The sequence below is a fragment of the Natator depressus genome, chromosome 1, assembly GCF_965152275.1.
Source record: "Natator depressus isolate rNatDep1 chromosome 1, rNatDep2.hap1, whole genome shotgun sequence".
NCBI classification, from domain to species: domain Eukaryota; kingdom Metazoa; phylum Chordata; order Testudines; family Cheloniidae; genus Natator; species Natator depressus.
The window spans coordinates 106,849,193-106,864,011 of NC_134234.1; the positions used below are offsets into that span (position 1 = coordinate 106,849,193).

Below are 14,819 nucleotides of genomic sequence, written 5' to 3' on the forward strand. Positions count from 1 at the left end.
TTGTCAGTTATTAAAGAGTTTGAGATTGTTGTCTTGGACTTCAAGACATGAGCCTACATTTATAGAAGAACACTTTTTAAAACTCTGAGCCTAGGTAAATAAATACAGCAGCAAACTGTCTCTTCTACCTCTAGCAGGAAGAATCTCGATCTGAGTTTGAAATAAATGACAATTTCAGCATCTCAGAAATACTTCATAAAAAGCTGAACACTATATTTTATTCCTTACCCAGAACAGAGAGCAAGCTGGAAATTAAGATCTGCAAACTAATGGGTTTGAAAAGTAGAGTTATGGGTTTAAAACGTCTGTCCATAATAATTTATTTACTGTTGCAACTGAGAAACAAGAAATATCTTGGACAGAATGGTAAATAGTGAATAAGGTCAGAGTTCAGAATCCTGAGGTTTTCAGGAATTCTAGCGTGAACTGAATCATGCTACTTTGTCTTTTTTATTAAATGGATGGCTGACTTAATTGATGCTACTTGTTGGTTGAAAAGGTTAGAAGAGTATCTCGTAGAAGCTTCTGAAACTATTTACCCTACAACTTGATCCATGTTCTGTTCTGAACATGGCAGGTGAAGCAGTTGATGATGCATGATAATTTCAGAACATGGATCAAGTACAACTTGATCCATGTTCTGAAATTATTATGCATCATCAACTGCTTCACCTGCCTTTAGCCTCCAGTTAAGGCAGTTTGATTTTCCAGAGAAAGAAATACCAAAGAAAGTTCTCAACAAACATTTTAGCTCTCTAAAACATCCTTAAAGTTGTTCTATAACGGACGTTTAATAGCACAGAATACAAGACCGGTATGCTGTGATAAAAAGCTTTTGGAGCACACATTTGGGCTGCACCATTCATTCCTGATTAACATGTCTATCCCAAATTCATGCTGATTAAACCCCTATACTATACTCAGGAATGTATGCAAGGTGTTTGCAACAAACCAGTACACTGTACATTAAAAACTGTACAGCAGAAAATGAATGAGAAGAAGAGCTAGAGGGGTGGTATTTACACATCAATAATATTTACAAAGCCAGCGAATTCATAGGCAGGAATAGAAGCCATGAAAGGAGCTGCATTGCAGATCCACACCTTGGGAGTGTACTTCAATCCACCCAGACTTCTCTTACAAAGATCGTGGATTACTCTAGTTTTATTCAAGAGATGTAGATTTTAACACAAATTACACTGAAGGACACATTGTCATCCTGAGAAAATGGAACTTTAAAAGCTGCATCAAAGGGATTGCAATGGAAAAGGATTTACCATGACTGTGTAAACTGTCATTAATATTAAACATGCATCTTTTTACTAATACAGAAAAAAACATTTTGTTGAGCTGGCCAGGAATTTTCTGTCAATTATTTTTTCTGTGGGGAAAAATCAAAGAAATATTTCATTCGGGATTGGATTGACCCAAATTGAAATATTTAAGTTTGTTGAACTCAACCAAAGTACTTTACTTCAAGTCAGTTCAACATTAAAGTGTATTTTTCTGTTGTGCACACCACTTCCTGGGAGTTGTAGTTCAGGCACCCCATCTTGCCCCCATTCTCTTCTATGGGCTGGGCTTCCTGGCTGGACTACATTTCCCCTGATGCAATGGGACTCCCTTCTGACCAAGCTGCACAGTACATCATGAGCAAGGCTAAGATTTTGTCACAGATATTTTTAGTAAAAGTCACGGACAAAAAAGAAAAATTCACAGAGGCCGTGACCTGTCTGTGACTTTTACTAAAAATATCTGTGACAAAATGGGGATCTGCGGGTCCCCACACTGCCCGAAGTGGGGCAGTTGAGCAGGAGCTGTAGGATACTCCTGCTGCCTGCAGCTCCGGGGGTCCCCATGCTGGCTGCCAGCTCCCGCAGCTCCCATTGGTCGGGAACAGTGAACCGTGGCTACTGGGAGCTGCGTGGGGGCATGCCTGAGGACGGTCAACGTAAACAAAATGTCTCGCGACCCGCCATCAGATTACCCTGATGGCCATGTGCCAAAGCTTGCAAACCCCTGGCCTATATAAAATTCCTACATGTTTTTATAAGAATCTGGTTCCCTAACAATAGGTCATACTTGTAGAAGTATGTATTTGAGTGTCAGCTGTGCTAAAAATGTTGTGCTAATATATTTAAAATTTAATATTTAGTAACCCCCATTTTTAAAAAGTTTCATTTTCACAATTTCTCTTAACAGATCCAAACTCTGTGCCATACGGACCTCACACTACCACAGTTTGGGCCTAAGAAGGGCTGCATAGTGTAGACCTACACACTAAGCAGTCGGCTGTGGACCCATCTCTAACTGCATCTCATTTATCTTCTAATCATTTCTTTGGTGTTGCCAATATAAGTGAGAAAATTAGACAGATACAGCTGAGATACTCACTTTTTGCCCTTTTACTCCACTGCAGTCACATTTTCCACAGCCAGAACAAGCCTGTAAATTAAAGAAAAAGGAATTAAAGTCTTGCATTTGGTGACAATTGCAATACGTAACAAATAGTTAACCGAGAGGTGTGAGTGCCATACATATTAAAAATACAGCTGCCCAAAACACAGCACAAAACACTGAGCAATTAACTCCAGTGACGCAGCAATATTAGGTTAGTGTGTACGTTTCCCTTCATTTTGTCCATGTTATTTTGCTTAAGATAGTAGATAAAAGTGCGCTTTAGTAAAAACCAATTGTTTCAGCTTTTACCAAAAAACTATTTGTTAGCTTTGAATCTTTATTTCTTGACATGCCATTTAAAAGTGGCTGACTTTTAACAGGATGTACGCTCACTGCGCATCTGGTAAAATGAAGGTCTCATTTTAGAACTACATAAGGACTCTCGGACTTACCACTGTCCGTGTTCAGAGCATTCAAAAGTTCAATAGTTTCAAAGAAAAAGCACAATCTAGTTTTAGAGCCTGATCTGTAATCTATGATCCTGTTAATAAATGGCTGGCATTCTCTATAAATGTGTCTCCCTAGTTTGAGGATGAAGGGATTGTGTAACTAAGTTTTTTATGGTTAATTTTCTACTACTAATAGGGAAAATGTCACATTTACAGAATGTTTAATGCTTTTAGAAAGGCAGAGCATTTTTGTGCCTGTACAGTAAACTATTGTCCATTAGACTTACTAATATTAGTTCCCTGAAAAATATAAGTGTCATTAGCAGTCTTGTGATAATGGTAAGACAATATTTTTAACAGGAAACTAAAACATTGTTCTCATCACCATAGTAAATTGTTATCTCCAGATGAACTTGTTTATATATTTTATGAAGTTAAATCTGAACAATAGCTTCCAAGACAGTAAGCTGTTCTTAATTTCACATATTGGAAATGGAAACAACTGCCAATGTTTATTGGCAGAGCAGTGACTAACTCCACAGATTCCAAGCCTGTTTCTTACATTTACTACTTTTATGCTAACCAATTTATTTGAGCATAAGCTTTCGTGAGCTACAGCTCACTTGATCGGATGCATACTGTGGAAAGTGTAGAAGCTCTTTTACACTTTCCACAGTATGCATCCGATCAAGTGAGCTGTAGCTCACGAAAGCTTATGCTCAAATAAATTGGTTAGTCTCTAAGGTGCCACAAGTACTCCTTTTCTTTTTGCGAATACAGACTAACACGGCTGTTACTCTGAAACCTACTTTTATGCTGTTTTCATCGTCCCTTGTTTTTTTATAGCCTCTCCACCATTTAACTCAATCTCTAAAATATGAAGTAGTTTCAATTTATTAATAGCATGTTGATTGCGGTGATGGCATTGATATAAAGCAAAACATTAGTAAATATATGTATCAACCTTAAAATATTTTAAAGGTAAACTTTAAGGCAAAGAAATGTAACACTTTGACAGGCTATACAATCCCTTCAGGGCTTGATATGAAAACTCTTTAGGACAGAACAATTGTGCTGGGTTTTCTACACTTGACAAACCACTGCCATCTTTACCAAAAGTTCAGGGAATGCTGAGAAGCAGACAACTAATGCTCCCACAGAAGCGCCAGGCTTCAAAGAGTATTCTGACAGATTCTAGCTAAGGCTTACAGGTTCCTGAGAGGGGAAATCCTGGAGAGCTGGCAGGTGGGAATTCTTTCTCATTATATCTCAACTGAGGAAAGGAAGTCAAGCAGCATTATTGACTTTGCTTGTCAGGACATTACATGAAACAAACCTTTTAAGGTTTCAGAGTAACAGCTGTGTTAGTCTGTATTCGCAAAAAGAAAAGGAGTACTTGTGGCACGGTGCCACAAGTACTCCTTTTCTTTTTGCAAACCTTTTAAGGTACACCATGGAAAAGTGTCATCTCCCTATCCCCAGCAGAGGGAGATAAGGATGTGCTTTCAGATCACAGATGCTTGAGGAGAAGAATTTCATATAGATAGTTTCAATAATTTTATTAAGATGATGTTGAAGTAAAAAGAAAATCGTATAGAGTTTAAGCATAGAAGTTTCTGGTTATCAGGGAATAAGGTACAGATTATCAAGGGGTGCGAAATTCGGTTTAGGAATGGGTGGCGTAAGGAATACATAATCTGCAATCTCCCCGATTGGGGGTAAAAGTTTAACGGGTCAAAGTACACACATTGAGATATGGGGGTATGTTGTTCATATAATGGCTATGTTCAGGTGTGGAGTATAATGAGTGGATACGATGATGAGGATGGATTTACCCTCATTTGGTGGGATTTAATGTTCAGTGAGTTTATGGTTCCAGTTCATATGGTCCAATGGAAAAAGTCTCTCAGTCCCTTTCCCATAGTTGATGCACGAAGTTGTACCGGCTCACACCTCCTGGTACTGTCGGTGGCCAGTGATGTGTTCGATGTAGATGTCCCTGGACCATCGGATGGTGTCTGAGACCATGAGGCGCCGAATGAGCCGTGCATAACGTCGACCGATCCCACAGGTCCACAGCACATGCTCATTGTAGGGGTCCCAAGCGCCCAGGGGTCTGACGATCAGGGCATCCATCTACTAAATCTTTCATTTGTTTACATGAGCCATGAGCTGGGGAATATGGTTTGGGAGATGTTTTTATCTGAGTCAGTGGTAACTAAATGCATACAACTTCTAGGACATAATCATTAAGGGCTAAATCCTCTTCACAAAGCAAGGTCAAACTAGCATGGTGGTGTCTAAGGGAAGGGGTAAACCAGATATGCTGTTGCACTCTGGCTGCTAGTTAAAGGATTGTGGCTGTATGGTGTCACCAAAACAATTGAATGCAGGCAGAGAATACCAATGAGTCTTTTCCCCTTTGCCCTTGCTGGTTGTGAAGCAATAGAGGAATGGTTCTGTGGCTGTAACAGCCCTGAAGTTGCTATGTCTTTGGTGCATGGGAGGAGTGATCACTGAATGTAGATGTTATTGCAGATACACTGACCCACCCTGATCCTAAGCTAAAGAAACATGGAGCTGTTCTCTGCGGCAGTTACGGAGGCCACATCTCCTGCTTGAGTTCCCAGAATACTGCCCAATTCCCTCACGTCAAACCTACCCTGATTCCACTCTCTTCCAAGTTCTCAGCATTGATGGGGAACTAAAACTAAAGCATGTAATACATCAGTGGGGCCAAACAAACATTGCTCCTCATCAAAGTTAAATAGTAGAGCAATATTTTCCCTGGGTAAATATGTCCATTTAAAAATTAAACAGATTAAGATTCACTTACTCACATGGAACACTTAGTGGTAATTTCAATTTACCTGCCAGTTTTTGTAATGCTGAAGTTTTTTGGTGTTTTTTTAACCCATTGAGTTTGTTCTTTTCTCTGATAACCTTCTTCCCCTCTCCCCCCATACTCCCCCCCCCGCCATATTCAAGCAAAACCCAAAGTGTTTCTTTTAATAATGAGCTAATGATATTTCAGGATTCCACTACTATATTATTTTAGAAATGAAGACAAGAGATGAAAATCAACACTGAGTTCGATGAGAGTAAAGAAAAGCGTCTCCTGAAGAACCAACATTACTGGCCGAAGCACCTGATCTCTCTTCCCTCTCTCCACCTTCCCGCCCCTGCCAGCCACTAGCTCTGCCATTTCAAGTACTGACCTTACTTGACCCCATTTAGTTTCTCAGAACTGCAGAGATCACTGTGGAGGATGCATGGCTACAGATCATACTTCCTTATCCAGCATCATTTAGAATGTTATCAGTAAGATCAACACATCTCTTAGACTCAAAAGCATGTTTTAAAAGCACCTGGGAATGTAATTAAAGTTAAAGTACGTATTATTCATTATAAACATCTGTTTTCAAGTTAATCTTTAAATGTTGCTAATATTTTACATGCCCAGGTTTAGAAAATAATTATTCTTTTTTTAAAAAAATGGGGGGTTGTTTTTAAAATCAGAATGGCTAAAAGAATAGATTTATGGTTTGAGATACTTTTTTTTGTGTTCCTGCAAATAAACCACCTTTAATCTTTCCTGTCAAACTGTAATTTAACTGATTTTTAAGTATTTTAAAAAATCTAAAATATTTAACACAGAAATATAGTTAAGGGAACTGGAGAATTGTGAACAATAAGTATTTCTCATTAAAAGTTTCTTAAGGATTTATAGAAAGCACAATTACCGTGCATTAGCAGATCAGCCTATAAAAAACGTCCAGAGGCAAATTTTATCTTTCTGAAATATACACTGTAATATAGTTCAAGTATGTCAGCAGATCTCTTCATTCTGTGAGGAAAGCAAAGTTTTTGCTAGTTTTGGTCCTTTGATTTGCACAGTTCTGTGTTTGGCCCTACCCTGGGGTAAGGTGGGGGGAGCCTTCTATATGCTTCTAGCAAACAAGGTTTGCATTTAATTCAGACCTTTGTCCATATATATAGGACAGGGTTCTCAAACTTCATTTCACTGCGACCTCCTCCTGATAACAAAAATTACTAAGTGACCCCAGGATGGGGGACCAAAGCCTGAGTCCACCTGAGTCCCACTGCCCTGGGCAGGAGATCCAAACCCTGAGCCCCACCACACCGGGTGAGGGACCAAAGCCGAAGCCCAAGGGTTTCAGCTCCAGGCGGGGTGCCTGTAACCTGACCCCACCACCCAGGGCTTCAGCACTGGGTGGTGGGGCTCAGGCTTCGGCTTCAGCCCTGGGCAGTGGGGCTTGGGCTTTGGCTTCAGCCCTGGGCCCCAGCAAGTCTAACGCCAGCCCTGGCAACCCCATGAAAAGGGGATCGCAACCCACTTTGGGGACCCTACCAACAGTCTGAGAACTGCTGACACAGGTCTACAATAAAATGCTCTGTTGTCTGCAGAATGCTGTATTCTGGGCCAAAGTATAGCACTTCACCAGAAACTCAGCGAGGTACTGTAATTCGGGGAGGCACAGTTCCCCCCTGAGCAGACCAGAGTGAACTGGACTGTGTAGGCTTATGCAGCCTGCTAGCCAGCTGTGCTGGTAGCAGGTGTTATGATATTTGGGACTGTGAGGGGGTCTTCACTCCCACACAAGGTAGAGCAAGTTAAGTTAGATTAATTAACCCGATAGGCTGCACCCGAGGGAGAGATAGGGCTTGAGAGACTGATTGATGAGGTAACTTGCTGAGAAGGATCACACAGGGGTGGAATAAAGCCAGAAAGTTGGAAGCTAAAAGGGGCTGTAGGGGAAGTAGTCTGCAGTCATTCCCTGGCAGATGTGTTTAGGGCTATGACGTTAAGTAGTCTGCAGTTGCTCCCTGGGAGGAGGCAATTTAAGCTGGTAAATCTGGGGGAGCTAGAAGATGTAGGAAGAAATCCAGGGAAAGAGCAATAGGGTCTGGGAGAAAACAGACTGCAGTTGTGAGACATAGGGTCCCTGGACTGGAACCCTGAGTAGAGGGTGGGCCTGGGGGGTTCCCCTATCTGACACTGGAGAAATGGCACAGACCGGGCAATGGAGCTGCCTGGGGCAGTCGTCTGATAGGATTCTGCTAAGGGAGGACTATAGTGACCTGGCTGGGGGGCCAACCCAGAGAGAGAGAGGTGGCAGAGCGTGCGAACAAGCACCAGAAGACGGTGTCGGACATGGAAGGAGCTAATCCCCAAAGCAGCCAGAAGGAGGTGCCCTAGCGGTGAGTGGACCCAGGCACTTTGCAAGACTGAGAATTCTGAAAAAGTTTTGTTCTTATCCAAAAGCACTATCAACCTTAACCTGAGGAACCCTGGCAAAGATGGCCACCACCTACCACGTCAGTGGCATTGAAGCCAGGCTAGTCTCAGGGAAAATGGAAGGGACAGGTTGGGGATGGGGTATGGGGAGGTGCAGGGATGGGACTGCTGGGGCAGGAGGGAGGGTAATATGCTAGGAAACTGAACAGAAAACTCCTGAGGAGCCTGAAAATATAGTGAGCAGGATGTAGACTGAGGGGGCTAAAGGGGAATGTGGCAAGCAGAAGGAGACTGAATGGTACAGAAGGAAAGGAATAGGATGTGGCAGAGAGGTAGAATGTACCCTACACGCAGAGGCAGATTAAGGTTTCCTGGGGCCCTGGGCCAAACCAAGTGGGGGACCCTGCCCCACTCATTCCGACTACAGCTCCACCCCCATCCCGCCCCTTCTGCCTGTGGCCTGCCTCACATCCCCACCCCTTTTCTTGCCCCTTTCTCAGAGCCCACCTCTGTTCAACCCAGGGTCCCCCCCCATTCCACAACCCCTTTTGCTCCTTTCTGCCCCCTGCACTGCAGCCCCAAGACTGGAGAGCTCTGTCCCTGCACCATGGCCCCAAGGCCACAGCAGAGAGTGAGAGCTCCTCCAGTCCCAGGGCTGCAGCAGGGGTCCAGGTGTTGGGGTTTCCCCCGTGATCCCCCGAACTTCTGTGGGGGACCAGGGTTGGGGCGCTAGGGTTTCTCCTGCTCCACCTGCCTGGTGCTTCTACAGGAGAGTGGGGTTGAGCCCCAGGGCTTCTGCAAAGGATGGGTGGAGAGCACTGGTGGCTTCCCTTGCTGCCCTGGGGCTTCTTCCAGGGATGGGTGGGGAGCGCTGGGAGCTTCCCCTGCCACCCCGGGGCTTCTGTCTGGGTCGGGGAGTGCTGGGAGCTTCCCCTGCTGCCCTATGGCTTCTGCCAGTGACGGGTCAGAGGCCACTGCGGGTGGGGGTGGGGGTGATTCTCCTGCCCCGCCTGCCCAGTGCAGCTGCTGGGGAGCGGTGTCAGAGCATGGGGGCCAGAGCCCCCCAGTTGGCCACGGCCCCTGGGCACGGGCCCTGTGGGCAATCTGCCACTGCCTACATGCCTTGCCTATGCTGGCAATGGCATGTAGGGTACAAGTAGCTATCATCTGCAGTGAAAAGCAGGCTGCAGCCACACTGCTGCATGTAGCTACACATGGCAGTGCAAGGCTCAGGCAGGGGGAGGCACAGGGGAAAGGCTCTGACAGCTCCTTGCTGCCTCTCCCCTGCCAGAGCCTTTCCCTGGTGCTGGAGCCTTTCCTTGTAGCAGGGAAAGGGTCTGGCAGCAGGGAGGCAGCGGGACTGTAGATGCAGGAGGCACTGCTTGGGCACGTAGAGCACTGGGTGGGGTACATAGCCACAAAGTTCAGGTGTGTCTTTACTTGCCTAAGCGGTGCCTCCCATCTATGCTGCTATTTATAACCATGCCTGGGGGCATGCAGTGTATGTACAATACATGCTGCTGTAAGTGTAGACATAGCTAGAGGCTAAGGGGAAATGGGGGAGGAGGGAATGTGGAAGGCAAGTGACTTACTGGGAACAGGTGGGAGACAAGAGACTGTGGGGAGGTGTAGCGGGAGAATGTGAGTGGAAAGCTGCCTCTCCTGTGGAGTAAGGGAACAGCAGCTCTTCACTCTCAAAGGGACAGGAGATGGTAAGTGAAAGACCCTGCAAGCAGTGAATTGGGAAGCCTCCATTTCTGTGTGTGTTTTTAAGGCTGAATTTTGAATGTGAAATGGTCACATCTCATGTGGGCAACGTCACTCCACAGGAGATCTTTAAGCCAAACTCATGACCCGCCATGGGGCCAGAGGAGTGGGAGGTGTGCGTCTTGGTTTTTGAATGTTTGGGATGGACAATACTGAGAGGCATGTGAGGGGACAAAGTTCCATCCCAACTCCTACCCCTCCTCCTCGAAGTGATGTTCAGTGAGGTGCAGTCAATGCTTTCCTATGCCAGGACTAACTGTGAATGGTGCTTGTGAAGGAAGCCCAAGTTGGGGGTTAGAAGCGGGAAGGAAGTCTCCTTGATAGTCTTTGCTGTTTTTCCTTGTAATAGCCAGCCACACAATCTGGCCCTCTAGCTTTGCCAAACACAACACAGGCCATCATAAATTATATGAAGATTCATCAGTCTTCATATAAAAGTGCAGCTTCTACCCAGTTTAGCACATCTAGAAATGTTATACAATATTTGATACTACTTGTTTCATCTTATTCCTGACTGTTACACACTAGTCACAAAACACTTATAAGCCCAGAATCAAAAGTTTACTATAACAATATATATTGCATCATTTTTGGATAAGTATTTCCATTGTCTGTGACTGTTCTGCAATGAATCATATTTGCAAATCATCTAAGTAATCTACCAATTTATACTGAGAATTTATTAAAAATGTTATCCGCCATTTTATTTCACAGATGAAAATGCTATGTACAGATGAAGTATATTGCATGGATGAATGCAATCCATATATTAGGCAATTAACACAAGGCCCTTAAAGTATGATAATTCCACATGACCTCCTTGACCGAATCTCTCATTTTACTGAAAGATGTGCAAAAACTTAGCAACACCATTCCCTATCATAGACGCAGCTGAGAAGGCTCAAAAAAGCTGCTGCAGCAAATGTCTCCAGTAAATTGTGCTCCATAAACTAGCTCCCAATACATCTGTTTCAGATCCTCAACTACAAAGAACTTGTACACTTTGCTTAATCTTCCCATTTAAAGCCACTTTCCTGGCACTTTGGGGGGTGGGGGGGAAATCAGCCATAGCAAACACAATTTGGTTTGGGGATCTGCTCGTGGGCATTTTTTGAGAACAGTATATTAGTCAGATTAACACTTTAACGTAGAGACTATTGCCAGCCCCTAAAATGCACAATTTATACAAATTTCCACAGGTAAATAAAAAGACAGAATCAGCACCTAGATAATCACCTATACTACAGAAGTAAACAATTTCAAGAGTAATCATTACAGGTAGTATTTATAGACTGTTTCTTCCAGCAGAGGTTGTGTATCCACATCAGCCAGCCTGCTTGCTGGCTAGTTGGTTCAGGGCCACATTGTGCTAGTTGCTGTAGAAACACATATTGAAAGACAGTCCCTGCCCCAAACAGCTTGCAATCTAATTTAATACAAAACACAAAAAGGAACTGGGATGAGGTTAGCAGCGGTAGGAACATGTAGTTATATAGATTAGCTATGTGCACAACTTGTTGGTTGCATGTAATTCAAATCATATTTGTTCTAGTTTACTGATAGCATTGCTATTTTATCTTAAATCTGTGTAAATAAAGAGCAGAAATCGAGAAAAGTTAATTCCACTTTTAAATTGTTTTTGCTTGTGTAGTCAGGTGGTGTTGGGAGACTAAGCCAAACTTTCATAACAAAGCCTAAAAACAGGTGAAACTTGCCCTTGTTTCATTACACACTTGAAATTTTGGCCTGCTAAGATTCACAAACCTTTCAGTGAATCTAGGCAGAGCTTTGAGCAATTATCTCAACCCTCACTATTTGTATTACAATAGTTCCTGGAAACCTCAACCTGGTCAGGACGCCATTGTACTGGGTGCTGTACAAAGACATGGTAGAATTTTTAAAAGTATTTAGCATTGGTTTAACTCTGTTCTCATTGAAGTCAATGAAAATCCCATCCACACTTCCTACTCCAATTTAAATATGAGATATAAGTGCGTGAAGTAAATAGGCATGCAGGCAAGTGTGTGACAGTCGGATAACAGTAAAGATAGCATATTTTCGCATATGAGCTGTGTGCACTATTCACAGGTGTAATAATTCTAACAGTAATCAGAAAATCTCAGCTTACCAACTACCCATTATCAATTGATAGTTTCCCATAGACATTAGACTTAGGGATTGAATCATGGTTTGGGGTGAGAACTACTTACAACTTGATGAGTCCTTCCCTCTTTTTTTTTCAATCTTGAAACTGGGCAAAACTTGGCATTAGGTTTGCTGGTTTATTAGAAACTTAAGCTCAGAAGAAAACTATGGTATCACAAATTCTCAGACTAAAGCAAAGAATTTCATGAACTCCTGTGAACTGGAGCCTCCTAGTTTCGCACTGCTCTAGCTATCACTAACACTGATTAGGGATTATGTTATGTGAATTTTATTCTGACAGTATCCCTTTAAACTGGCAAAGGCAAGATTTAGAGTCAAGGCTATTTACAGCAGACACTGTAGCTTGAAATCATGCACAGTTGTGAGATCTCTGGTGTACCAAGGATTATTTGTTAGAGAAAGGGCAGTTTTATGTTTGCATTTCCAGGCTTTTTGTGTGTATGAGTCCATCCTGTGGGGGATCAGGATCAGACTTATTTTAATATAACACAGCATTCAATTCTACCCACACTTACAAAGGTATAACTCCCATCTAAGTGACAACAGACTCAGGTCCATAATTGTCTGTGTTTCACAGCCCACCAAATAGGGAAATATGGAGGTGCTGCCAATGAAGCATACTTATCTTCTAAATTCCTTTCACATTCCCTGCTCTATTTAAAAATGTCAAAATAGCTTCCTGGCAGTATTACTAGTCCAGTCTTTACCTTGTAGATATAACTCTATTGAAATTAACTGAACTGTTCTCTCATACACCAAATATGATGGCAAAATAACATTGGAGGAGATTACTGGGATACTCAAATTAAATCCTGTAATGTTTGAGTTTTTTCTTAACTGATCTGATTTCCCATTATCTTTTTATGAAGTTGTTAAACCTTGTACTTCAGAGTCTTAACCATAAAGAGCGGCACAAAAAGGAATAACATCTTGATGTTATGGAAAAATACAAAGTTCAATATTTCTAGGATTATTTGTATTTATTTTAGATTTTGGAAACAGTTAACCATACTGGCACAAGATAGTCATCATTTTTCAGACGAACATGCAAGCAGAGAAACATCATTTCTATATCCCAACACAGTGCATATGCAAAAAGGAATCTTTAATTTAGAGACACAGAAAATCAGCTATTGGAGATGATCAAGGTGGACCACACTTTACAGTCTCCAACTTATCTAGACTAGGATAAAAAGGTGTATTTTTACAACGTGTTATTTAACAAGTTTTAAACACATTTTAAAATACTAATGTAGACAGAGGCAAGTTTTATTTTATCATGTTAGCTGGTTGAGATGAACTCTAGAACAGTGTTTTTCAAACCGTGGGTCACGACCCAGTACTGGGTCACGGCATGTCAGGCACTGGGTCGCCTTGCTCTGGTCAGCACCACCAACTGGGACGTTAAAAGTCCCATTGGCAATGCTGCCCAGCTAAGGCAGGCTAGTGACTATCTTTTCCGACACCGTGCTGCGCCCCGGAAGGGGCCAACAGCGGAAACCGGCCAATGGGACCTGGGGGCCATGCCTGTGGGCAAGAGTCGTACTCCTCCGCATAGGAGCCAGACCTGCTGCTGGCTGCTTCCAGGGCGCAGCGTGGTCCATGGTGCCAGGACAGGAGGGAAGCCTGCCTCTGCACCCCTGCTGCGCCGCTGACTGAGAGCTGCCAGAGGTAAGTCCACATCCCAATCCCCTGCCCCAGCCCTGAGCCCCCGCCCAACCTGGAACCCCTTCCTACACCCCAAGCCCTATCCCCGGCCCCATCCCAGAGCCTGCACCCCCAGCCCTTAGCCTTGCCCCCCTCCCACACTCCAATCCTCTGCCCCAGTCCTGCCCCTCCCACACCCCAAACCCCTCATCCCCAGCTCTGTTGGGTCGCGGGCATCAACAATTTTCTTCAACTGAGTCCCCAGAAAAAAAGTTTGAAAACCACTGCTCTAAAACGAATGACTTGCCCTTCCTACATCACGGCTTTCAAACATGATTGTTAAAATGTGTTTCCTAACACTTTTTTAAAAATTACACCTTTTATCCTAATCTAGGCTAGCCCCAAGTGAACTCTGAAGATTAAGGTTTTTTATTTATAATTGCACTTGCCAGTTAGAATTGAATTGTGAAACTCGTATCAGATGCTTCTCCTTCTGGGTGGCGTTGATCCATGGAACAGAAGGGTTTTTTAGAAGGCCGTTTTACACACACAAATGCAGCAGTGACAGACTAGCTGTGTATGCATGGGATGGGGGAGTGGCTCTGCACTTCTTGCCTGTCAAGGAAAAGGGAGGCTTGGAAGGGGACCATGTGCTCCTCAACGACTCATATTGTACCGGATAGTCTGTGCGAGGTTGAGGAACAACAGTGGCTGTTATTCCAGGTGAAGGGGTGAAAGAGCAGTGGCTGTGACCTACTCAGATACTGAGAGTGGGAATTCCATCCCCCTTTCAACCCTACTTAGTGGCCTATACAAAACCCATTTATTTGGGCTTTTTGCAGCACAGGTAAATTTCAACTTCAATGCTCAGAATGGTTGAGGAATGAGGATTTATGCCCTACCTTCACTTCACAGTACTGCCAATTGAAGAAAGGCTGAAGGTAGATTTAAAAAAAAAAAAAGTTTGAGCACTGTTCTCTCTTCTTAAAATCATAGATTTGAGAAGTCTATAGGGGCAATAAATAACTGTGAGGGAATGGAAATTTTGTTTTTTATTTTCACAAACATATTGACACTTTCTCCTGTACTTGCTCCTCTACTCCATAAAATAATTTGGCAACTCATATTCA

At 43.2% G+C, this 14,819-nt stretch overlaps 1 protein-coding gene across 1 annotated transcript in view; it reads right to left on the bottom strand.

The window, feature by feature from the left end:
• COL4A1 (collagen type IV alpha 1 chain) overlaps window positions 1–14,819 on the bottom strand; it is a 213,025-nt gene that overhangs the window by 129,096 nt on the left and 69,110 nt on the right. The window contains exon 2 of the mRNA XM_074963616.1: window positions 2,395–2,445. Within this exon, the coding sequence (XP_074819717.1) occupies window positions 2,395–2,445 (51 nt within the window). The remainder of the gene's footprint in view (window positions 1–2,394; window positions 2,446–14,819) is intronic.